The sequence below is a fragment of the Cimex lectularius genome, unplaced genomic scaffold, assembly GCF_000648675.2.
Source record: "Cimex lectularius strain Harlan isolate CLEC.00 unplaced genomic scaffold, Clec_2.1 scaffold2, whole genome shotgun sequence".
Lineage (NCBI taxonomy): Eukaryota > Metazoa > Arthropoda > Insecta > Hemiptera > Cimicidae > Cimex > Cimex lectularius.
Window position 1 is genome coordinate 2,193,004 of NW_019394219.1, and position 27,636 is coordinate 2,220,639.

Below are 27,636 nucleotides of genomic sequence, written 5' to 3' on the forward strand. Positions count from 1 at the left end.
GGGGGGGGATATATTAGATTATAAAACCCCAGCGCTCTCATGGTCAGGTTATAGGAAAATGTTCTTTATGTACCTGCCGTCCAAATTATAATTTCCTATTCCTGGCAGCAGATTCTTCTGGTAGCCATTGGTTAAAAAATTTATTGGTCACATCTCTGATGAATGATTCCAGCATGATCAATATGTTTATCGCGTTAAAAGCAATTGAATAAATGATTTTAAACATTTTTATTAATTCAAACAGCTTCTGACACTCTGAATACATTTTTCCAACATGATGGCAACTTCTCTTTACCCTATGGGTAGAATTCCATTCTGAAAAAATGGTAGTCGGTGGGCGAGAGGTCTGGAGAATAGGAAGGGTGAGACGGAACATCATAAGCATAACCAAGACCCACCCCCATTGTCACATGTGAGATGGGTGGATGTGGGGACTAGTGTTGTCTAACGGAATCGGCCTTTTCCGATTGAGTAAAGATGGCTTTAATTAAAGCCAATTTCTGGCGTATTGCTTCAATTTGAGAGCAATACATTTCGGCATTGGTTGTTTCGCTAAGATTCAAGAAGCTGTAGTAGTGAAAGTCCAAAGAGTCAGCATCACTTTTTTTTTATAGGTTGGGGCCTTTGGAAAATGTGGTGCTGCTTCACCTCAAGCCACTGTCCGGAACGTCTTATCGCATTCAAGACAACTTTCATCACAAGTAACAATTCTAATCAGAAAAGGTTTGTTTCTGTTTCGGCAAAGAAGTGTTGCGCCGACTTCATAACGATTTTTTTGCTAACTTTCGAGCTTTTTCACCTTTCCAATTGTCTTAAGGTGGTCAGCGACGGTCGATTTTCTAACTGGAAGATTCTCTGCAAGTTCTCGAATATTTATTTTGGGATTTTCTTCGACCGAAGTTCACAGAAGAACCAATGATAGAAATAGTATGACCTTTTTTTTTGTCTTCGAAGCTAAAGCCTCGAAATTTTCAAACCATTTCTGAACGTTGCTCTCATTCACACTGCCATCGCTCTAGACTTCATTCGTTTCTGTTCGTTTGGACACAGTTCAGACCGAATTTAATCTCGAAATTTTGAAAAAATCACGCGCTTACATCTTAGTAAAGACTGAATTATTCCAAAGTAACGAAATGTTACTGAGGTACATTAAACTTAAACAGTTTCTTATATAGATAGGCAATTGAAAGAAAACATGAAATCCTAAATTATTTTCCCGAAAACCTAATAGTTGATAATACCATATTTTGGCCCGCAATTACTTGAAAAAAAGTCAAAATTTCAGGTGTTCAATGATCATTGAAAACTTAAAAAAATTGATTTTTTCAGCTAGTTTATAGTTCATTATACTATTGTATAAAGGCTGGCTGGGGGGCGTCGGTGGCGGTTTAGGAGTCCCGGGTTCGAATCCAGTGGCCCGGCATTCGAACGCAACATACTTACAAATGTTTCTTTTCCAAAAACACCGACCCCCTGAGGGTTTATACGACCTCTGCTGTTGCGAACGAAGTGTCGGCAATGTTGGACTAAAAGAGCATTGTTGGCCGCCACTACGTATATACAGGCCTATATGTAAGATGCTAGGCTGTAAGGTAAAAGTCCAGGGTTCGAATCTAGCAGCCCTGCAACCCGAAATATTTGCAAATGATTATTTTTGAAATCAGGTGCTCCGAGGGTTCATAGAACTTCATAGTTGAAATAATTGGACTCACAAGACTATTTTAAATCATGACGACCGCTGTTTTATAAAAATATGTCCGTGAAAACCCGCCACGACTGTGGTTCTGGTGGCTCCTGAAGGTTATAAAACTCCCAACGGACGGCCTAAAACGGGCAACCGTAATTGCTGAATTACACGTAATGGTTGGATTACGAATAAAAGCCCCTAGGGCTGAATTACGTTAAGAATAAGGGCGATAATTATGGGCGGGTAGCCAAGTAGAAAACTGTTCATTAACCGGACCAAATTTACGGTTCTTACAAATTCACGTGGGCCTGACCACGGTTAATATCCGTCGTACAGAATTCATAAATATTGGACCATCTAATGCGTAAATTGAAGTCGAGACTGTAATTTATTTTAAAATAATATGAGTTCAATGTTCTCAGCTGTTGGAAGGTATTTGGCGGAAAATGTTACATGATTCGCTTGAGTTTATCCTCCTGGAAGAGAAATATGCAGTTTCACTTTCGAATTTAAAGAGTTGAAACCGCCACTCTCGTTAAATGAAGAACCGCGTTTCTGTTGATTTACTTTCACAATTCCAAGACAGATCCATTTCTTATAAAGATCAGCGATCCGGATGAAAAGTGGTCAGTGTTCAATACGGTTCGGAAGCCATCGAAGAGAAAGCCAAATATGGATATCATTTTTTCGCTTCTAACGGCTGACTCTGTACTATTTGCCCAGAATATTTTACGATCCCTTTCCCCGAGTACGAGACGGTCAATTTCCCCAAAAACTGTTTCTAAATCGATGTCCGGAATTAAACTATCGAAGACAAGATAGAAAGTGATTTTTCTCCTTTGCCTCAGCTCAAGGTCTCGTATTTCGTTTCGAAAATCGAGGAACGTTGTACCTTCACCCACCATTGACAAATTACTCCAGCTCTGAGATTAGTATAAAAGTGGCGTTCAAGACTAAATGAAGAAAAATGTACTAGTGTACGTCCTCATTGAAAAAACAGTCTTGCCCTCCACGGTACGTCAACAACAAAGACATAACGGCTTCAATTCAGGTCAAACAGCACTAATATCTAGACAACAAACTATCCCCGAATCCACAAAAGACTTTAAGAAACAACATAGCAGAAAACTTGGATAACTACGAAAACTTCTAGGACGGAAATCCGACTTGACCTTCAACACTAGACTAACCTTATACAACATTTTACTTCGATCTCTTTAGACATAATTATCCTATTTGCTGAATTTGCTAACTATATGTAAAGTTGGTTCAACTGTTTATTTACTCATTTGAGCAAAAAAAGCAGATATTTTTTTTCTAATCGTATATGCAAAAAGCTCTAAAACTCTATAAGGAGTACATCTAAGGTTGATTTCGTTTTGATTATATACACTTAAAATTATGACTAGTAGCCTAGATTTTGCATATCGTTGTTTATACAGGTTAAATCAGAATTAGCTTCACCTACATCTGAAGGTTCGATCAACAGTGTACCAACCGAGTTGCGCAAAAAACAGCCAGTTTTTCTTAAATGTATACCTATAAAAGCTCTAAAGCTTTATTCAATGTTCATCCATGGTTTAATTTAGTACGTTATTTACATACAGGGTGTATCAGAATTAGCTTAATCTACATGATCTACATCTGAAAGTTCGATCAGCTGTTAACAGACTTGAGCAAAAAGCTGCCAGTTTTTTAAAATATACCTATAAGAATTCTAAAGCTTTATGTAATGCTCATCTATGGTTTGATTTATTGAGTTATTGTATACGGGGTATATCAGAATTAGGTTAAGGTACATCTGAAGGTTCGATCTGTTAACAAACAGACTTGAGCAAAAAGCAGCCAGTTATTTTAAATATATACATATATTACAATTAATTAAGGTTTTCAGTTGAGATAAAAAAGTCAATGGCACGAGCGGGATTAGAACCCACGATCTTCGGCTAGATACGCCGCTGCTCTACCACTTGAGCTATCGTGACCTCGATTCACTCGGACACTAACTTCCCATCTCAATCCCACCTTTTGAATTTTTCCTCCTTTTTGCCATTTTTCAAATGTATAATTGGATTGGATTCTCGACGACAAATGAAATGGCCACGGAGAGCTTTAGTGAAGTATATTTTATTTTAAATCACTAATTTCGTGGTCGCTTGACCAATTAATAAATTACAATAAATTAAGGTTTTTAGTTGAGATAAAAAAGTCAAAAAGGAGGGAAAATTCAAAAGGTGGGGTTGAGATGGGAAGTTAGTGTCCGAGTGTATCGAGGTCACGATAGCTCAAGTGGTAGAGCAGCGGCGTATCTAGCCGAAGATCGTGGGTTCGAATCCCGCTCGTGCCATTGACTTTTTTATCTCAACTAAAAACCTTAATTAATTGTAATATATTAATTGGTCAAGCGGACCATGAAATTGGTGAATATATACATATAAAAACTCAAAAGCTTTATACCATGTTGATCTATAGTTTGATTTAGTTCGTTATTTATATACAGGGTGTATCAGAATTAGCTTAACATACATCAGAAAGTTCGATCACTTGATTACAACAGATTTGAGCAAAATGCTGACAGTTTTTCTTAAAAGGCACTGCAGTTTTATACGAAGTTCATCTAATGTTTGATCTCGCACGTTCTTTATACACGGGGTGTATCAGAATAAGTTTAACCAACATCTGAAGGTTCAAACAACTGTTTATAGCCTATGCTGACATTTTTTCATAATTACATACATTTACTTTTCTATTGTTTGATTTTGCTTATATGTACAAAGTGTATCGGAATTCCAGTCACAGAAAGTTACAGGTCGTTTTTAAAGCAAAAATATAAGGTATTACACTGCGATTCTTGTTTTTTGTTGATTAATTTTACGTTCCTTCAATGCTTTATGTTTCCACTTGCATAAAAATGAGATTCGGCAGTACAGGACATTTGTTTCCAACGGTATAAAAAAACAGAGGATGTTTGGAAAATGGCACATTTATGCCTTCAGAATACCAATCAAAAATTGAGACCATTTTACATTGTTTGGTATCTTTACACCCAATAATTTCTATTAAATAAAATAAATAAAACCGACGGATATGTTCATATTTATTAATTAATTAAATCAGAAATAAATTATTTTGACTTTTTTGTATTGTCCTTTTTGTTTTGTGCGTACTCCATTTTATACGTTTTAATACTTATATGATATAATTGAAGTTTAAGATAATAAATACATTTAATTTAAAGTAATACAGAGAATATTTTTGAGATATCTGGCAAAAAAATTTGCAAATTACCTGTTGTCATCATTCCGGGTTTTATTACAAACACCGTATATAAAATTCAAATATATTTAAAAGTAAGTGTCTAAATGACAGTTGTTTTTTAATGTTTTTCAATTAAAAAGAAATAAAATTCCACAAACGCCCCTTTGATTAAAGCATGGAGTGTCAGCAGCCAGAAAAAGGCATCCTGTCCTTTCTCACTGGACCGTGGTTAAAACTTCCTGAATGGGCAGGCCTTCATTAGCTCGGCATCTCCGGACAAACCTCAATGAAAGCACCAAGTTTCAAGACGAAAATTGTTGGACGGAAACCGACTACCGTTGTATTTTAAAATTTAGACGTCATTTTTTTTATTGTTTCTTTTTAGCTGAAGGTACTCGGCAGCGTGGAAATGACAGTCGTTCTACCAATACATAATTACAATAAATTCACTAATTAGGCAGAAAACTGCTAAATATAATTTATAAAAATAGGGTATGTAAAAAACACTATTATCAAAACCAGGTCGATAAAAATATAAGATTTTTGTAACAAAACAAAAAATATAATTTATCCAATTGGAACAACTTTAACAAAAACTTTATGATGAAAAACAGATTTTATTACGGAAAGGTTATCGCGGTTTATCTTCAAATTTCATATTATCATTCCTCGTAATAGTCCAGAGGATACTGCGGTTTTGTTTCCTCGCCACAAACCCTGGTAACAGAATTGCTTTTACATTTTATTTTGCTATGAGGCAGTTAAAATTACATATCCTACTGCTATTCTGTTAAGAAATGCCGTTCATAGAAAAGAAACCTTTTTGGAAAATGTAAAATCCTGTTTTGTAAAAATTCAATTTTCGACGGTTTCCCGGTTCCGTTTTAGTTGTACTATTTCGACCACTGAGTGAAATTTAACTTAATTTCAGATTAGCCACATCAGAAGGAAATAAAATAACTATAAACGTAAGTTTGGCGGGTCTCAAGTTTCCATATACTATTGAGACCCCATCCCTATAACTAAGCTAAAATTATGCACAGCTTAAACCTGCATTTACGCTAATAAATACGTTCACACCCAAAATCGTGCATTCACTATCCTAATCCATTCACTATTCGCTCTTCTTTTTATCTAACGTCTTTGTAGAGGTGAAAAAGTGTCAGGAGTGGGATTCGAACCCAAGATCTTGGGCTGAATACGCCGCTGCTTTAACCACTTTAACTATCATGATTCCATATAATGTTCACGCTAATAAATACATACACTCAGATTAATTTGTTAATGTTTATCAAAACGGCCTAACTAACAACCTAATTGGTCCGGAAGGTCTGTGGGTATCGATATTCCACATTGACCGTGTTAATATATACTTAACCTTTCACGCAAATAAATACTGTTGGAGAGTCACCAGGGTTTTTAATATTACTCCAGTGACTATCTCGCTATCGCCCTGCAATAAATAAGATTAAATAACCTAGTCTATTTAGGTGTGTTCGTGGGTGCTCCATATGCCATATAACCCATATATGTTTAGCGGTCATAACTGACCATATTAATTAATCCAATTAATTATTGTTTTTATTTAAGGTCTTGATGGAGATGAAACAGGCAGTGTTATGAGAGTGATTCGAACCCACGACCTTCTGCTCAATACGCCGTTGCTCTGAAAAATTGAGCTGTCGTGATTTTATCTAACGTTCACGCTAATAAATACTTACACTCAAATTAATTTGTCATTATTTATCAAAACTGCCTAACTAATAAGTAGTAGTTATGTTATACATAATGAACATAACAAGATCTCTTGATCCCCTGCTCCGATTTTGGAGGAAACAGAGCTACATAGTGAATGTATTTATTAGAGTGAATGTGAAGTATGGGGGCCGATGGTTTTACTATATTAGCTAGGTATACGTGATGAATATCGCATACTCCACTTCTCTAATTGAGAGAATATTAAGAATAAGTTGAAATGATCTAGCTGTTGACACCCCTTGAGCCAAACCTCAGCGGCGAAAATGACCACTTGAAATATGCCTGATGTTTAAAGCACTATTTGTATATAATTTATTAATTTAACTAGGCAAATCAAACGTTGGTAATTTTCGTCATTTTTATCACTTTCGGGAAAATAATTTTTCAACAACCGCTCTTACTAACTGTCAAATGATAAACCAACTGGCAAAAAATTTGATAAAATCGCCAATATTCATTTTTGCTGAAGTCACATCACAAGGTAGGTCTTCAAAACCTTTGATAAGTTTGTAATTAATTTCCTTTTCCTACTGTCAATTCACCGAGTCACCACTTGTTATTTAATGATTAGGTGTAAAACCGATAAAGGCTGGGAAATTTTTTTATTATCTTAAAAGTGTGATTTAACCTTGTGAAATGAATCATTTACCTAAGTTTCACATTTCTCTATTTTTTTCAATAAGTAAACGTAGTTAATAAAGTTGAAATTTCGATTTAACCAATAAACAGCAACCAAGAAAAGCAATTAAAAAAAAAAACACATTGTGTTTTACTATTGTAAACTTGTAATAAATATTACATATAGACATAAATATTATTATATAGAGTTAAACCTTTTTCATATTTGAAATTACAAAATCCCTTTATGTTATATATAGGATTTTCAAGATGTTTATGTAATATTTTTTTAAATAAATTAATTTTTAACTTTCTATCCCTGGTGGGGGTTGCATTGAAGAGCCTAATGCTCTGTTTGACATTTTTAAAATGTTTGCTTTATGATAAAATTGTACAAGTTTTAATCGCTTGTCGAGTATCATGATTCATGATCATACCTTCCCTGAATCGTTATATATGGGATTTCATTTTTTTAACATATATACAAAGATACAAATATAGGCGAATACAGTAAGTTTTTTTAAAATGTAATAAACAATATTTACAATGGACTGTTGTTATTTTATTTTCTCAGCTNTGATCTGTTTTCTCATGGATTTTGTTGATAGAAACTGCAGTTATGTTAAAAAAATGATTTGTGCTTGGAAAATGAATACCCCGGTTCATCAAGATAATGTTTCATAAAATTTTAAATCGGTCAAGTTTGAAATCAACCATGAATGTAATGTAATAGGAATAGATCTATAGGTTCACATAGATTTTGTTGCTACAGACTGGTTATTATTTAAAAACTATAAAAAATTTCTGAAAAACCTACATCACACCAGACCGCATCTCACGATTTCTACATAAAAATTATTTTTAAAAAAATTATTCATGCTTGGAAAATGAATTCCCCGGTTCAACAAGATAATATTTCATATAATTTTAAATCGGTCAACGTAGAAGTCAATAAACCGTGAGTGTAGTGTAATAGGAATAAATCTATAGGTTCACATAGATTTTGTTGCTACAACCTATTGCCATGTTGTAAAAAAAAAGAAAGATTTATGCTTGGAAAATGAACGCCCCGGTTCATCATCAACATAATGTTTCATAAAATTTTAAATCGGTCAAGATTGAAGTCAACAAACAGTGAGTGTAGTGTAATAGGAATAGATCTATAGGTTCACATAGATTTTGTTGCTACAGACTGGTTATTATTTAAAAACTATAAAAATTTTCTGAAACCTACATCACACCAGACCTCATCTCACGATTTCTACATAAAAATTATTTAAAAAAAAATATTCATGCTTGGAAAATGAATTCCCCGGTTCATCAAGATAATATTTCATATAATTTTAAATCGGTCAACGTAGAAGTCAATAAACAGTGAGTGTAGTGCAATAGGTATACATCTATATGATCACATATAGCTTTTTACTACAACCTATTGCCATTGTTGTAAAAAAAAGATTTATTCTTGGAAAATGAACGTCTCGGTTCATCGAGGTAATGCTTCATAAAATTTTACATCGGTCAACGTTCAAGTCGAACGGATACGAAGTTCATAGGCGCCGAAATAGCTTCCAGCCGCACGTTAGCAGGACGGAAATAATACAGCTAAAAATAATTATGCCTGCCAGTAAACAGTCGTCCGCCAGCAAACGGGGGGGCATTTTACAATATCCGCGTTACAGCGGTCGCAGTCGTGCCGGAATGCCAGCAATCGCAGAAGCACCGTCGCTAGGCAACAAGGAAACAATCAGCAACAAGGTCAAGGGGAAAAACATTTCAAAATCCAAAGAAGCCATTAAGATAACAGCGATAACGCCTTATTTTTTTCGAATTTGTAAACCAATTGTTTTTCAAAAGAATGTCGGACGGTTTAATAATAGAAAAGGTTTTTTAGTCGCGTTTTAACGAAATTTCAGTGAGCTTAACAAGATCCCGGCTTTTGAGGGGGTTAGAAGGGGAGGAACGATCAATACCGGGGTGCAACCCTCGAGCCTATGACAACATAAACGCTTATTATACTCGAATTTATTAAATTTCTATTTTATAACTTATATTGAATTTTTATAGCTAGAAAATTCTATTTTTTTCTAAAAAAACATTTTACAAATAAATTTTTGCTTTAGGATTTTTTTCCTTGTTGACTTTTTGCCTGGTAGGAAAATACAGTATTGAATGTAAGTGATTTGATTTACCTTTGGTCGATTCCAGAGATCGATTGTGTCTGTTCAAAAATAAAAAAAAGTGATCACGACTCTGTGAGGTAAGAGCAGTCAGTACCTGGTTGGAGGGCGTGTGCGACTGAGAAGCGGGAAGGACGCGGGCCGGCACGACTGCAGCGCTCCGCCGTAAATAAACCAAGCCCCCGCCAATTCAAACCAGTCGAACTTTTTTCCCTCCATCTGTTTATGAGCTTTCAAGCTGGTTGGAATTTATACAAAAAAAAATTACATTCCTATCTAGTGTGAAATTTATTCAGGACCGTAACGCACTAAGTGATCAGAGAAATGTTTTTTTTTAAAACTTTTCTAGCTTTCTTTTGTATTAGTTTAATTTTTTCCCTGTATTAATATTAATTCTTTAATTATTTTGCAAATAAAATGCTACTATTTTAACCACAGTACTGCTTAAAATTTAATACAATGTCTACATTGTCTGTTCTGGTTCTGAAACCTTGATTCCATTTGAAAATACAGGGTGTTCGGCACTCGTGTTACAAACTTTGCCAGTAGATTCTACATTAAAAATAGAACCAAAAAGTCCTAATTGACTATGGTCCGAATCTCAAAAGTTTCACATTTTCTGATTCTTTAAAATTTCACGAGTTTGCTTTAATAAACAATGATAACTCCAAAACTGAAAGGTTTTGGACAAATCGGTTTATACCATTGAAAACCACGTTAAATTTCCAATATGATGTGATCAATATTAAACTGGTACGTTAAACGTTCGTGAAATATTCCACCATTCCAAAATTCCACTCAGACCACACTCACACTCTCTCTCTCTCTCTCTCTCACACACACACACACACACACACACACACACACACACCTACACCACTCATTTGTTTATTATTACGCCGTGTTGCTCATTTATTTATTCATTGACTCGAAATATCACATATCATAGGAGAAAAAAGTGAAGAATTAAAACCTAAAACTACTTTAATATTATATTATTTAATATTACAAAATAAATGTATTAAATCTCTATCTAGTTCTATTTTATGTAATTTCTAATAGGCAGATTTTTTTTTTTTTTTGAAATCTGCAGAATTAAGTGTATATTAGAAAATTCCAATTGTACCTAGATGTCGATGTCGTTTTAAATAACTTTTTGAAATTTTCAAAATTGTCTGCATCCACGACTTTGTCTGTCACAAAAATGAATAATTAAGAAAAAACAGTCAAAAATCAAATTTACTCTAGTGAATTTTTGCCACGGTTTTGTATTCTATCAGAATATTCGGTAACAATTTTTTCCAGATACAATAGTAGTATTTTAGAAGCTTAGAAGACCTATAGCTTATTAGCTTAGAAAGACCTAATATTTGTATACAGAGAATGTACATGTATACACACGTATACAGGATGTTCGGCTACAGGACGGATTGGTAAGGTGCAAAGGTTAATAATAATAAAAAATGAAAAACTTAAGGACATTTTGAATGAATTGAACGTTTTTTAATTTGTGTTTTCGAAACCGAAATAGTGCAATTGTTTACTTATTTACCAATACGACTGCAACTTATTAAAGTATTATTATATCATTGTACAATTATTCCCCGCAATAGAATAATTTTAAGATTCAAAACATTTAGTTCACTCATCCAAAATTTCCTTAAGTTTTTTATTTTTTATTATTATTAATCTTTCCACCTTACCAATCCGTCAACCACGGTTTTTTCCTTTCCTTCATCAATTCCTTCAACTTCGAAAAAAGTAATTAAATAAGCAATTACAGCTCTAAAAAGGATATTAAATGGAGTTCGTTTTCTGAAATTTGCTGGGCTCTAAGTTTGGAAATAGTAGTTTAGAATCACCATAGTAAGTTTGTCAACTTTGAAAAAAAAAAAATTATTTTTCAAAGTTCTGGCTACAAGAATATTTATTTCACCAACGTTTAAAAGTTTAGTATTAATCACATCTTATTGCAAATTTAACTTAATTTTCAATAGTATCAACAGATTTGTCCAAAACCTTTTAGTTTTGGAGTTGTCATTGTTTATTTGAGGCAAGGACGTGAAATCTTAAAAAATCAGAAAAAGCCGAATAAGTCCGAAACTGCTGAGATTCGGACCATAGTTAATTAGGATTTTTTGGTTCCATTTTGAAAGGATCTTCTTGCAAAGTTTGTAACACGAGTAGCCGAACAACCTGTATAATTAATACCATCGAACTTTGAAAAATGTTTAGAACTTGCAAAGGGAGAAAAGACATCTGTAGTGAACCGGAGCTCTAGATGTTATTGAGACCGATACTAAAAGCACTCGACAACTGTCAAACGCACTAAGTTTGTCATTATCAAGTGGAAAGTGAAAAAGCCTTGTAAAGAGGTTTCATAGGAGCTTAAAAGCTAAGCGTTACCAGAAAACATTTTGCTAAAAATCAACGTTTAGTTAAAACCGCGATAAATAAGAAACCTGCCCGACCATTGAAGGCGAGGTCGATTTACAAATGAATAACTGTAATTTTTCCCTAGAAAATTTGAAAGTTTTGATGAATTATACATATCTATTTTTTTACAAATGTCCAACGGGTCTGAGCTTTCTTACGGGTATCCAAGTACGAGGTTTTGGAAAAAAAAATTATAGAGTTCTGATATCTCTTGGATCCCACAACGTAGAAATAGGGAATACTGAAAGAAAATAATTTTAAAAAATCTACCTGGTGATCAAAATGATAATAACTACGTTTGGAAAAAACTAGCTATTCGTTGAAAATAGAAAATAAAATTAAATCGTTTGCCAACAATATAAAATTGGAAAACTTAACTAAAATAGAAACGTTCTTTTGAAAAATGGGAGTTCAGCTAGCTCCAGTATCAATTCTAATTTAACAATAATAAAATAAAATAATTGGCCTCTACATACAAATACATATACGTGATAAACCAAACAACGAAAAAAAAACTTTTTTTTGAGTCAAGAAGATCGTATTCTTAGCTTTGGTTCTTCTTTTTCTTCATTTTTTTAACCTTCGGTTTGCACTTTTCCTTCTCCCTCCCTTACTTTTGTGACGACTCCTACCGGCTGGCGGGTATTTCCAAAATTATCGTAATAAAATATTTATTTAGAAATCGTGAGAAGCGGTCTGATGTGATGTACGTTTCAGAAAAACATTTTCTTTATCGTGCCAACGTTTCGATCTTTATTGAGATCATCTTCAGATCTTCTAACCTGAACATGATCTCAATAAAGATCGAAACGTTGGCACGATAAAGAAAATGTTTTTCTGAATAATTACTAGAAGAAGAATGTTACGTATCACTGATCAAAATTATTGCGATATAGTGTCCAGCAACGATACAAAGTTCTGCGTCCACAAGGAACAGTTTGGGAATGGCAAGTCAAGAGAATGAATGTTTGTACCTTTGTGTTTATATTAGCATCAAGTTTCTATATGCAAATTAACTCAAACTTGTCTGAAAGATAAACCAGTTAAATGTTTGTGAGGCGTTGTTTAATTTTTGTGGGACAAGGTTCAAATTTGCAGGCCATGGCCGTTATTGATATCTTTATTAACCCGAGATCCGCTTTTTCGATTCAAAGTGAGATTTTTCCGGAAAGAAAGCAGACAATTTTGACGTTTTAATGCAGACGACCCTCGAAAGGGCAACAAGCGACCTGGCGACCTCAAAACATCTTATCGGGCTGAAATGCCCATCAGGACTTGAATTTTACATCGGGTAATCTGGGCTTCAGGTATATTCTGCATTGTAGACAAGAATTAACAAAAAACCAGTTCCATATAGAAAGGAAATGACGGTTATCAATATGAGAAAGAGAAAACACTACCTTTCAACGAAAACTTGCGAATTTAAAAAATTTATTAATTATTATTCTTTTCACTGTGATTCTACATTTTTGACTACCAAGGAGAAGCGGGATGCGTTACTGAATAGAAATTGAGTTTCTAGACCTACATTGACTACGCCGCATTTTTCGAAGGTGACGCGACGAAGATAGCACTTGTCGGCTGCCACCTCGCCCACTACATTCGATCCTTATTAAATAAACTTATTAAATAAAAATTACTTAAGCAAAGAGAGAATAAATCGCGGAATGCTCTAACTCAAAAAAAATTAATATTTGGAAGAGATGATATTACAAAAAATTTCCTATAAAATGCCAGAAGCTTGGACAATAAAGCAGTAAATCGTAACATTATCTCTTTAAATTGCTCACTTATTAAAAAACCCTCAATTTCTATCAATAAAAACAAAAATGTCTACAGCAAGAATTGCAATTAAATGCAGCTGATTTATTTTTATTAATGAAAAAAATACGCAAGAAATGGTGAGATAGAACATATAGAAAGTCGTCAGAATTTTAGTTTAAAAATTTAACTAATGTTTTGAAATGTCCTTAAAAGGTTAATTATTGACAGGTTTAAGTTATAAAATGAAGAACTTAACGTTAGTTACATCTTAGGCATCATCATTGATTTATTAGAAAAAAGTGTTTAACTCCTACAAACTATGTTTGGCAACTTTTTTAAATTTAATTTTTTATTTTTTATTTTTGCTTTTCATATTAGCCAAACACCATATTATGTTAATTTTTATAGGTTAATTAGTATTTAACTCCAAAGTAATAATTTTTAAAAAATCTGTCTTCAGGTTAATTAATTTTGATTTTAAACTAAAAAATACATTGTTTCTAATAAATTCTTCATGAAGATAATTTACAGTGGAAATTATTTTTATAGGCTTCCCAAAACTCAAATAATAGAAATTAACTGATCCAAAAACCCAAGCCTGTTGTCTGTAATAAATAATAATAATAAATAATTTATTTATCTGTAATAAATAAATACTGTAAAAAATGGTTATTAACCTATAATATAATCATGATATTAAAATTACCTAAACTGGCTTTATAATCAAATTTAATTTATGATAAAACGACTAAGAAGCCCAAATAACTAAGACATTGTAAAAAAAAAAAAAAAAAAAATAAGGTCGCAGAAATTTTTAAATACAAGAAATAAACCTGAGTGTATATATGAATACACACAAAAAAAAAGTGAGAGAGAGAGAGAGAGAGAGAGANATTGAGATGGTGAGAGTGAATGAATCAAAATGGTTTTATTTAGTCACTGAATTTGGTCTCTTCTGACCGCTCTTGGAAAAAAAAGGAGAAAACTGAAATCAATATTTTAGCGGAAACAATTCGGTATCGCTAAATGAACCGAGATCCCGGGAGAAGTGGGAAATTTAAAAAAACATGGATCGGAACTATGGAACGGCAAGCTTGCTAAAAACTTGCACTGGACGAAGAAGTGCAAGTGGAATTTTGTATGCTTCCAGAGGCTCATTTAAGGAGGTAGATAGAGAGCAATATTTTGAAGGAGAGGGAAATGGTCACGCTGAAGGAACGAGAATTCTTTTCTCTTAGAGTATAGAAGTCATAATATAGACATTTAAAACAAAAATTGGCCTAACAAACCATGGAAAAAACAGATCGTATCAAGCACGTTTCAAATAATAAACAGAACAACATGTCCATCCGGCCTGGGTCCCCTAAACGTGGAATCATATTTACATGAAAAGAAAGTATGCCACTTGTAAGGAAAAATAGAGGAACTTATTATAGAACAAAGTTTCGACCATGCCAGCTTTAAATTTTTGATCATACAACCATTATAACAAAAATCACACACGTCAAAGATTCTTTAATATTATAATTTTTTAGAACCCAAAGATAGATAAGGATTAACAGGATTTTAATTGTCATAAACAACCCTGTCGTAAATAGTTTAATTAGTTTACCAGAATTTTACCAACATTTGATATCTGTTTTACCATTTGTGATAAGATTGCAGTACTCTTATCAATTTTGCGTTTACCATTGCGTGTACTGGTGTACTGTTGTATACAATGTGCTTGTGAGTTTTATGTGTTGTATATTATCATGTTACACGTGGTTTAATTACGAATAAATCGATGTTTGACGTTCGGTTGAACATGTGCCACTGATCTCACGCGATAGGGCGTCACTGTACCGTGAAGACCCAAGGCGATACTACACAAGTCCGATTTTATGTTTTATGGTTAACAATCGTCGAGAATTAACAGACAAGGCTTAGGTTGGTTCGTTTTTATATTTCCCGCGTATTATTTTTTTCTCGGTGTTTTCTTTTTGTCACACGTGATACAAGAGTCATCTCCCGGAGGCATGATAAACGGCTTTTCAGGATATTTCGGAGGGCATTTTCTCACTTTTTTCTTTTTCTTACGCTCTCTGAAACAGGGATAGACGCACTCGGGTGTCTTTTCCGCCTTTCGATCTTCGTCACTCTTGCATTTCGTCTCGTCTTCAGTGGAAGACCATTTTCCCGTACCGGAGTAGTTCAACACCGAAGGAAAATTCTTGCGAAAATAAGCAAAACGCGTTGTGATCGAGGCCAACATTGTTTTGTCAAAAGTAACTTGAATTTATCTTGATCGTTATGAAACCATGTTTTTGAAAGATGGTAATGCAACAACTGATTTTTTTAAAATGTTTTTTTTATGCTATATAAAAAATTGTAATTGCAACGATTGTGGCGTTGGTTAAATCACCGTGTACGTCTCAAATGGTCGCTGACGTAGGTTTTCCTACTCATTTTACATAGTTAAATAAACAAAATTGTGGATTTTACCTAGAGTATGATATAAACATTTGAAAAATAATCAGCTAGGTAATCGAGAACCTTCTTATATAAAAAAAGACGCGACAAGCCAATTCATATTGAAATTATGTAAGCAGGAAATATAATAACTTAAATAAAAAATAATAAACGCTTGTTTTTTTTCAAGTAGCTACCCAAATATTTATTTTGAATGACATTAACAAATTTCAGCACTTCGAGGGTTTTCCTGATTCCAATTTTTCCAATCTCCTCCTCTCTCTGAGCTGATCTATCAGATTGCACAAGTTCTGATCTTTGTAGCAACCTTTTTTCTTTGGCTTCTGCTCCTCTTTCGAGCCGTCTTCGGACTGAAATGTCAGTTTGCCCTTTTTGTTGTGCTTCCTCTTCATACGTTCCATCATGTCGCAAGGCTTTTTGCAGATGAAGCCCAAGTCAGGGTGTACCGGGCATTCAGGGCATTCGATGAATTTTTTACAGTCTTCCTTTTTTCCACGGGCTTGCAGTCCGGCCAGGCCGATCTTCAAACCTCGTCCCCTTATTAAAGAAGTGCGAAGTGCGCAAAAGCATTTGGGTGCTACATGCATTTTTGATTTTTGTGTAAAATAATTGCCTTGAATTCACGTTTTATATTAAACACATGTTACCAGAATTGACAACATATAAATATAAATTTAAACTATTACGCATCTTCACATCATAGATCTCATTGTCTAGGTCTATTCTAAAGCTTTACGTTACTACTTTTTACCAAAATATATTCAAAAGATTAGACGAATGTCAAGTCGATGTAATAATAAATTTCTTTTGATTTTGCAAGATTTGGCAAGATTTGATATGTCAAAAATTCCTACATTATAGGATTCACTCATATAGCCATATTAGATTGTTGTAAAAAGCCATTTTACAACAGAAGCTTTTTTTATTAAAACCCACACACACAAATTTTGGTACGAGAAAATAGTCTCGAGCCGGAAATAAATAAATCATTTGTCGGCAATCTTAGTGATAAAAGATTAGATAGATTCAATCCTGCGTTGCAGTTACAAATTAGACAAATTGCTAGAACGTAGAAAGGAATCACGCGATAGTACTGATCGTAGCTGTCCGGTGCAGGGTCAATTAATGCCAATTAAATGACAGATTCAGCATCCCCATACAGCAATGAGCCAAAATCACGGTGCTAGGCGGACCAAATAGACAATAGGAAAAACGTCTGCTTATCTCAATTAGTAATCATTTATAGCTCTTAATCTTTTTTTTAAAACAAATTTCTTGAAATTTCCAGCTTATAAATGTAGTTACACGGAATTCTCTTTGGCATTTGAATTTTTATAAAATTTGGTTGTATTGTCATTATGTTTAGGATGTAAAACCTTGTGTATACGTTTACTTTGAATTTTTTCAAATGTAAAATCTCGAATATCCGTTTTCAGATGTACAATCTGACAACGACGAACAAAAATGTTACATTTTTTCAGATGTAAAATCTAGAGTGCCTTTTTTTAAATTTTGTTCCAATGGAAAATCTTGAGTATTTCTTTGATTTTTTTCAAATGTAAAATCTTGAATATCTGTTTTCTTTAAATTTTTCACACGTAAAATCTTGAGTCTACGTTTTCTTTGAATTTTTTCAGATGTAAAATCTGGAGTGCCTTTTTTTAAATTTTGTTCCGATGGAAAATCTTGAGTATTTCTTTGATTTTTTCAAATGTAAAATCTTGAATATCCGTTTTTTTAAATTTTTCAGATGTAAAATCTTAAGTGCCTTTTTTTAAAATTTTGTTCCTATACAAAATCTTGAGTATTTCTTTATTTTTTCAGATGTAAAATCTCGAATATCCGTTTTGTTTAATTTTTTCAGTTTTAAAATCTCGGATATTCGTTTTCTTTGAATATATTTCAGAAGTAAAATCATGAGTGCCTTTTTTAAAAATTTTATTCCGATGGAAAATCTTGAGTATTTCTTGGCCCTGAAGATGATCTCAATAAAGATCGAAACGTTGGCACGATAAAGAAAATGTTTTTCTGAAACCTACATCACACCAGAGCGCATCTCACGATTTCTAAATAAATTTCTTTGTATTTTTTTTTTCAAATGTAAAATCTCGAATATCCGTTTTCTTTGTATTTTTTCAGATGTTAAATCTTGAGCGCCCCCTTTTTTTGAATTTTTTCAGATGTACAATCTCGAATATCCTATTTCTTTCAATTTTTGTCAGGTATAAAATCTTGATTATTTCTTTGATTTTTTCAGATGTAAAATCTCGAATGTACGTTTTATTTTATTTATTTTTTTAAATATAAAATCTAGAATATCCGTTTTCTTTGAATTTTCTTTTCAGATGTAAACTTTTGTATAAACTTTTCTCTGAATTTTTTTCAAAAGCAGAAACATACATCCTAATATAAATTCACGTTGATTTTTTTAAAAGATAAATAATTGAAGGAGAACAACTAGTGAAAAGCTTAAAACTTACCCTTGATTGCTGTCGACAGAAGCTTGGTCACCGGACGGGCTTAATTCTGGTTCTTCTTGAAGAGGGCTTTCGTATATTAACGTTTCCACCATGGAACCTTTAGAACTTCCAAACGAAACCCTAAAATAAAAAAATATACATTTAAAAAAAATGAAGAATTATAAAAAAAAAATAAATAGCACTGTAACATATAATCTACAAAAAATATTTTATAATCCTTACTTAAAAAAAAAAATTAAATGTAAAGAAAAGACCAAATTTTGACGCGAAAGAGCGAAACCTACCGCATGTCAAACGTATTGTGCCGTTTGCCGTCGAACGAAGAACTGGGTTGGAAAGACAGTGCCGCGCAACACGATTAGCATAACCAGTTATCTAGAGAATTGGAAAGGGGGTGATGTCATGTCAGGCTATTAAGTAAGTACAAATTTTAACCGTGCAATTTTTTCAATATTAATTTTCTTTCTTAATTTATTAATACATAAACTTATCTTAAACAATACATAAACAAAACTGGCGGGACTAGCGTCAGCTACAAAGACAGACAAACAAAAATCTGTTTCACTTTACGACAGCTATTGAATAAAGAAGACACACTTCTGCAATTTCAGAGAACAATAGCTTATGACATTTGTATTTGTGCCAGCTAACAATGGTATCAGATCGTTGATGGAAAGTCTGATTATTATCATTTATTATAGGAGAAGAAGATTAAAGTCACAGAGTTCACGAGACCTATCTCTAAATCAGTTTTTTAAGGTATTTTAAGATAATTATAACTACAGGAAAACTTGTCCAAACAATATAGATCTCCATCGTAGATTAGTTAATTAATAGCTGGATTCAGAAATTTTACTGTTGAATAAACATGTTTGTTTTTACTATCTGTGTATCCAGCATAGCTCGACATTTAGATTCGATCTGTTAACTCGTCCAATTGACCTCGCCCTATTCCGTTTCTATGTAACGACCATACATGAAAAAAAAATCTGTTTTGTAACCTGGTAAGTTAATTTTACAATTTAAATACTGAAATAGCTTTTTCTCGTTATTGTACGGCGGTTAAGAACAAAAATGTTTAAACTAACATGATTTGTCACGAGTTGAATTTTTTACTTGATACTCGTGGTCCATCAATTTTTACTTGTTTTTAAATAAAAATACGAATTAGAATTATTTCATACTATTCCTTACAGATTTCAGTATTAGAAGTTTCGACAACTTTTTCACTTATGAAAACTTTGGATCAAGTTATGTCATGAAGAAGAAGAAAGCACCTAATGTCAAACTTTCGACCTATTTTAAGGTCATCATCAGGGGAAAAGAACCTTAAATATATCTACAGATTGTCATATTTAATTTTTTTTTGCAGGTTACAGTCTTTGGCAATGTTGGGACTGAATCGATCTTCAAGGAAATTTGAGATCGCCTGTAAAAAAAAATTAAATTTGTCAATCTATAGACATGTTTAAGGTTTTGCCCTGATGATGACCTTAAAATAGGTCGAAAGCTTGGCATTAGCAACTAAATTCGCTTTCTTCTTCGTCAAAGCCATTACTTGCAGATAAGAAACTGATCAAAAAGCTTGGACTCGAAACTTCTGTCATATTTTACTTTTAATCATACTCTACCATAAGGACAAACTAACAATATAACATAGAATCCTAACCTAAGCTGTTTGACAGGTCTATGGGGTACAATATATTCTACCACGTCACACTTAACCACTCACGCAAATAAATACATTCTTACAACTAGAAACTTTCAAACCATATGTACAATTTGAAATTGAGGAGGCACCGAGGTATTCGATACTTCGCCGATGTCCTGCCGTTCTGTCACTTTACTCTCTACATTAAAAGCCTAACTAGTTTGGTAAATCTGTGAGGAATTTTATATTCGACAGTAGATCTGTCTATACATCAATAAATACATTCACACTCTTAAAACAAATACTAGCCACATCGATTTTAGATATCCAACGGATTTATCTTTATAGTCAAAGTTATTTTTTTACTTTTGATATAAATATTTTTAGGTACACCTTAGTAAGATTTTTGCGTGTTGTTAACACACTCTTCTAAAATATGATTGACTGTCACATAGGTAAAATTTGAGCATTTTTTTGAGGAATAGTCGGTGTACTTAATTAAGTTTATAGGCATTCAACTAATTATTGATTAGGTGTATGCAATCATCAGAAACCTAGCATGAAAGACATGTTCATTGTTTTAATACAATTCCTAAAGTTTAGAATTGTCGATCATTGATAAATATTTAATACAGGTTTTAAGATCATGCCGAAAAAAATTGACATACGGATGAGATTAAAGCCCAATATAGCAAAACACATAACCTTGACACATCAAAACGATGCAATCAGCCTTTTTGTTTTATTTTAAAATCACACATTTCTTCTTATCTCTCGTCAACAGCTTGTTCATACGTGATTTATTCACAAATGCAGTCGGACTGCATGAGCGGTACTGTCACTTTAAAAACTGTTATTGAAAGGAATCTGCGGACTGCCATTAGGCTGGGCATTTCACCCTGTAAAACATGTAATTTTCCATTTAATGTATGTAAAAATTTCCTTTCAGAGGGAACAGAGTATAAAAAATGCGCATCCTCGGCGAGACAGTTAAATAACTTATAATGTATGATTCACTGGGCACGTAGCTAGATTAATGCTAGATTCGCAAATGTACTCGGTGTTTTCCAATTTTCCGTGTTTCCTGTGCATAATTTTTTCCTTAGAGTTGTTTCTTCGCGGTTTCAAAAGACTGATAATCCTGGACCGCTGATGGTTAATATTATAAGGATACGGAAACAACTATAGGACTAATTACTTGAATTGATTATTGCAATGAAATAATAAATAAAGTAGAAATGTCCGAGAGTGTGTAAGCCGTTGATGGTTGATCAAACAGCTGATAAGTAGAGATAAATGTTTGAAACAATATTTTGTAATCTTTCCAGTGTGAATTTTAATTTCAACTAATTTTATTGTTATATACTTGCCCCTCTATTCATTTTTAAAACGTTAAAAATTTATTTGGATTACATTAGACTCTAAATAACAAATGAAAGAAACAACACTCAGTATTTTGTAAGTAATGTGCTCAGAGATGCTAGGCGGGCCACGGTACATCTTGAGGGGATGTATTTTACCTGTTGAAAAGTACCCGAAATCTGTGCCGCTACCTCAACGCCATGCGTCTGTCGGCTGTGCTGTGCTGCGTCCCGTCTCAATTTGAGATGATCCATTCATTTCTTTATTGTGCAAAAGGCGGCGTTACATCGCGGCACACGAGGTCGCACTTCAATATGCGCCTTGCCATTTGAAAAAATAAAGCACAGATGAAGGAAACAAAGACTAAGCATTTGAAAGCAGAAGAGTTTTAAAGCGCACAGCGATACTATCTAAACCGACTTCTATCTTCTATAGACATAAGGACGAAAAATTGTACACAGGTAAGTACAAGGCTTTGTCAAGAAAAACGCAATATGAAACAGACGAAATCATCTATAAACAGGAAAATGCCAAAATGTACAGGACTGTTAGGCGGACCATGTTCTATTTTGTGCAGAAGACGATAGGTTATACTACTTTCATGATACATCAGTTCTAGTTCTTAATCCATCTTTTCAACGTTAAAAAATCGCATTGTCTTATTTTTCTGTTTACATTTGAACCTAAAATAAAACACAAATGGAAGAAAAAAAGACAAACTAAGAATCTGAAGACAGAAGTGCGTCAAAACGCACAGCAATACAAGTAAACCGGCTTCAATCTTCTGTAGACATTAAGAAAAATTGCTTGTGTTCAGTTCTAGGTTTCAGAAATGTTTTGTAAATTCATGAAAACCCATGCTATTCTGCTTTCTTTGATCGTAAAACAAACGCAATATGAAATAGACAAAATCATCTAGGCGGCCCATGTCCTATTTTGGGCAGAATACGATACGTTATATTACTTTAATGACACATCAGTTATAGTTTTTATTCCGTCTTTTCCACTTTCAAAAATCCATTAATTAGAAAAGGGAGCGCGCTACATCGCGTCACGTCACACGCGCCGGTCGCTCCTCAGTATGCGCCATGCTCACTTCTAGTTCTTAATCCGACTTTTACACTTTGCAAAATCGCATTTTCTTATCTTTCTGTTTGCATTTGAACTTAAAGCACAAATGGAAGAAACAAAGACAAACTAAGCATCTGGAGGAGTGCCGAAATTAGGTAGACCGCGTATCTTCAGTAGACGAAAAACTGTTCAATTCTAGCATTAAATACGTGTTTTAAATGTACCAAGAAAATTTTTTTGGGAACAATCTGGCGAAACTAAGCCTTGAATTTTTTTAAAATAAAATTATTATATACTGAACTTCTTCGGACATTGTTGTACAGACAATATGTTATTTATATAAATATGTATATCGCAAAACATATGTAATAATCCAGCATGTAACAGAGCAAGTTCAAGAAGGAAAAAATTGAAAAAATTACAAAAAAATTTGAAAAAATGAGTTCAAACCGTTTGTTGGCTTTCTTCGGCGACAGTTTGGTAACGAAAAGCTCCAAGAATTCCCTGATGTACCAAATGGAGCCACCGTACGGCAACAGCCGTTCTAAGAGCCAGTGGACTAAAAAGTGCAAACTGGAACCGCCGATCAAGTGCGAAAGGGCGCCGACGATTTGCGACTATTTCACGTCGACGGAGTGCTTCCAAAGGCGTAAGGACTACCTCTCCCGGTGCATCTCGCTGAAAGGCTGCGGAGAGCTTTTAAAAAAGCAAAACCTAAACCTGGTCGGGAGGTTGAAGAGAGCAAGAAGAAAGTATAAGGATTGCTACGATAACGATACGCAGTGTCCTGGAAAAGGGAAAAAATGAACGAGGTACCTTCGGACAAACACTCGTTGGACAATAAAAACTTCAATTTGACACTTTCTGTTGTTCTTTGTCGTCAATGGAAATTATTTAATTTTGATAAATCCTTTAAGCTCGTCGTTTCCGGTCATTTCGCTCGGTATGTCAGATTATATTCAGTGTTGAGTGTGTATAATAGATATCTCAAACGAATAGACCTATAAACAAGGCAGAATGACAACAGATCAACTGCAAATGGTGAAAAGACAAAACGAGTCTGACAGACCACAAAAAAACGAGAGTAGAGAGACAAAAACCATCAGAACCGACCTAGGCATATGTTCATCACCCTGCAAACCTCAAAAGGAGGGATAATTTAAAAGATGAGATGGGAAGTTCGTGTCCGAGTGGATCGAGGTCACGATAGCAAGTGGTAGAGCAGCGGCGTATATAGCCGAAGATCGTGGGTTCGAATCCCGCTCGTGACACTGACTTTTTTTATCTCAACTAAAAACCTTAATTACTCAAAAAGAAGTCTCACCCTTTGCGTTAATCAGCATAATACTATATACAAAATCATCACTGATTTCCTAAATTTAAAATATGCGACAGTATCTTTTTTAATCACAAATCTAATATGCATCGGTGAGTCGATTACTATAAATTTAATATAGTTAACTGTTATAACATGCATAAATATGATGATTGCTGATTGCTTCTTGCAATTTTTTATTCTAAGAAACGTTGATCAAAAATGTCATCTAGCATAACAGAAAGTGAACTATATATTGCTGATCAAGTCGCAATGTAGAATTCTTAGAACGAGTTTGCAGTCTGTCTTAAAAGTGTCCTTATAATTTTTATTTTAATACTGATATACTTTGCCGAAAGAATTACGTACTTTTAAATTCAGAATAATTTATTTCAACTTAAAAATTTGTTGAGCAAGAATTTCACCTTGAAATAGGTTGGTAATTGACTTAACTCGTGTCAATTGACTCCGATCTCAAACGTTTTACAAGGTTTGTAAATATGTAATATTTTTATACAGAGTGTCCATATAATATTACACGAGACAGCTTGTTTTATTTATCGTGTAAAAATATGGTACGATTTACTTCTTTCATTTTATACAGGTAAAGTACCAGTAACTCATTTTTACCCAGACTAGGACAAAATCTGAGTTATTAAATTTTCTTATTTTAATGACTCTAGTCCAGTATTATAATGATGTACTGTATGAATGTACCGTATTAAGGGAACCATTTTAAATAATTATGTCCATAGTTTGATAAATTTAATTTCAATTTGGCTATATTTTGGAGGAGATAAAAGATCAGGAACAAATAGGGAAATAGAGAGTGGTAGAGAAAGAAAGAAAGAAAGAAAGAAAGAAAGAAAGAAAGAAAAAGAGAGNAGAGAGAGAGAGAGAGAGAGAGAGAGAGAGAGAGAGAGAGAGAGAGAGAAAGGAAATAGATACGCAAAAATAAAGAAAAGGCGAAGAAAGAGCGTAAATAGACAGAGATTGATTGATTGATTGATTGGTGGTTCTATTTATTCATGCAGAGTTAGGTCTCTTGGACGTTTCGTACCCTTACGATTTAGACTCCTTTGGACTTTACAATGACAATTATTATTTATAATGAAGAAAAATAATGATTTTTTTGTTTGTTACTTACAATTTGACAATAAAAGTAATCATTCTTTTTTAATGTTTGGTGTAAGTTTTTTGTTTGTTACTTACAATTTGACAATAAAAGCAATCTTCCTTTTTTAATGTTTGGTGTAAGTTTTTTGTTTGTTTTGTTTTGGCCGTATTTATAATATATTTTCATATTAATTTACATTAGCCAATTACACGTTTTGATTAAATATATTTCCCTCACTCACGCACTATGGCACTATGGTGTAAGTTTATAAATACGTAGGACATAAGTATTAATAAAACAAAACGTAAAATAAACCCAAACAAATAAAGAGAGAGAGAGTGAGAGATAAAGGAAATTGATAGATAGATAGATAGATAGATAGATAGATAGATAGAGATTGATTGATTGATCGGTGGTTTTATTTATTCACGCAAAGTTAGGTTTTTTTGGATCTTTCTTACATTATGCACTTTACATTGTACATTTATTGAGATTTAGACCTTTTGATCTTTACAGTATAGTTCGCAATTATCATTTGTAATGAAGAAAACATTTAAAGATTTGGACCCTTTCGTCTTTACAATGTACTTTACAATTACTATTTATAATGAAGACAAAACATTTGAAGATTTTAACTCCTTTGGTATTTTTTCAATGGACTTTACACTTATTACTTATAATGAAGAAAAAAATTATACTTTTTTGTTTTATATTTTACTAACAATTTGACAATATAATTATTCTTTGTTTTACGTTTTCTGTTACGTAAAACATAAGTACAAATGTAACAAAAAGCAAAACGTAAAATAAAATCAAGCAAATAAAACCAAACAAATGAAATATAAACAAACAAATGAGAGAGAGAGAGAGAGAGAGAGAGAGAGAGAGAGAGAGAGAGAACGAGATAGAGTGAGAGAGAGAGAAGAGAGAGAGGAGAGAATGAGAGAGAGTGTGAGAGAGTGAGAGAGAGAGTGAGAGTGAGAGAGGGAGAGAGTGAGAGCGAGAGAGAGAGAGCGAGAGAGAGAGAGTGAGTGAGAAAGAGTGAGTGAGGGGGAAGGAGCGAACCACGGTTGTTTGTACTATACTAGCCTGCTTTTTTATCTCTCTCTCTCAAACTTTTTCTTTCTATTTACCTATTTATTTTTCTCTCTGTTTCTCGCTCTCTCATTAATTCCCTCCGCTATATCAGTCTCTTTCACAAGAGAGAGATAGAATGAAATAAGGATATTGTTTCACTCTAACCCTTTTCCCACGTCTCTTTTTCTCTAAGATTTTCCTCGTTGGTTTTTTATTTAGTCAAGCGCTTAATTTAGATCTTGTTAAACGCGGTTAAGTTACAATGGACTTACTATCTCGATGATTACTAAAGCACGACTTGATCGAACGAGCTGTCCTCGTTGACTGACCGTTATTTATTGTACCTCTTTCCCCCCGGTTATTTGTACGTTGGAAATATCAGTATCGAAACAAAAACTGGACGTTAATTTGACTCTTGGCATTAAATAAGTCCGGTATGTCTATTAGTTTCATTAAGAAAAAATTTAAAACTATTTTTTCTTTTTATCAGTTAAATTTTATCGTAGTTTTTAAAACAAAATAATGATATAGTTGTCCGGTGTTTCCTTTTTTTTTCTTCTGAGGCATGGTATGTGATTTATACTTTTAAGCCTGACAAGGGTCTTACAACAGAGAGAAAGGGCAAAACATGGAGTGAAGGGAAATCGTCTCAATTATCTCCCTTGTGCCGTTATAAGGTGAACGTGAATCTTGAAGAACTAGAACATTCAATGGAAAGGTCAATTGAGACCCGGGACGCCACTGGGTCATAATTATGACTCCCGAGCACGATGAACACGTGACTGGAACCCATTTAGCTCATCGTAAATAATGCCAACCTCTTCGACTTTCGATCAACATCTATTTCCATATGCATATTTGAAGGGATTTCATTGTTCATCTATTAATTTTTATCATGTTTGTAAGTTATATTATTAAAGAAAAACTGTCCTGAGCAATTTTTTTTACAAATTCAGCGTCTCAGTCGTATTCCGGGCAATTAAATTGCGCTTATCGGACTAGATACGTCGGAGTGCGATAAGGTATGTTCAATTTGCTCTTATCTCTTAGTTGTTTTGGATGTTCTTAAATGCTAGTTGAACGTTTCTTGCTGAAAATGTACAACGTTACTGTAAACAATAGTTGTCTCTTTATCAAAAGAATAATCATTGTTTTATGAATCACGGCTTCAGAATTTTAAAAATTGTCTGTTAATTATGTATCAAGTAGCCATGTTACATAGACGAGGTTGTTGTTATAGTTTTATATAACATTTTCAATAAATTTAATCATTCATTTATTAGAATTTATGTTTTGTGTATAAATATGAATAAAAACCTGTATATTGAAAGGTCTCGTTAAAATACCAACAGAACAGAACAGATTTTTATTTACAAATATATACATTATA

The 27,636-nt window shown here is 33.4% G+C and overlaps 1 protein-coding gene across 3 annotated transcripts in view; it reads right to left on the bottom strand.

The window, feature by feature from the left end:
* The window catches only part of LOC106663451, a 186,247-nt gene that overhangs the window by 77,868 nt on the left and 80,743 nt on the right, over nucleotides 1-27,636 (bottom strand). For 2 of the 3 annotated variants that reach the window (XM_014388294.2, XM_014388296.2), the window contains one exon: nucleotides 18,654-18,773. In XM_014388294.2, the coding sequence (XP_014243780.1) occupies nucleotides 18,654-18,773 (120 nt within the window). Of the gene's footprint in view, nucleotides 1-18,653; nucleotides 18,774-18,937; nucleotides 19,033-27,636 lie in introns of those variants that run through there. The other variant, XM_014388297.2, reaches the window with a different exon arrangement.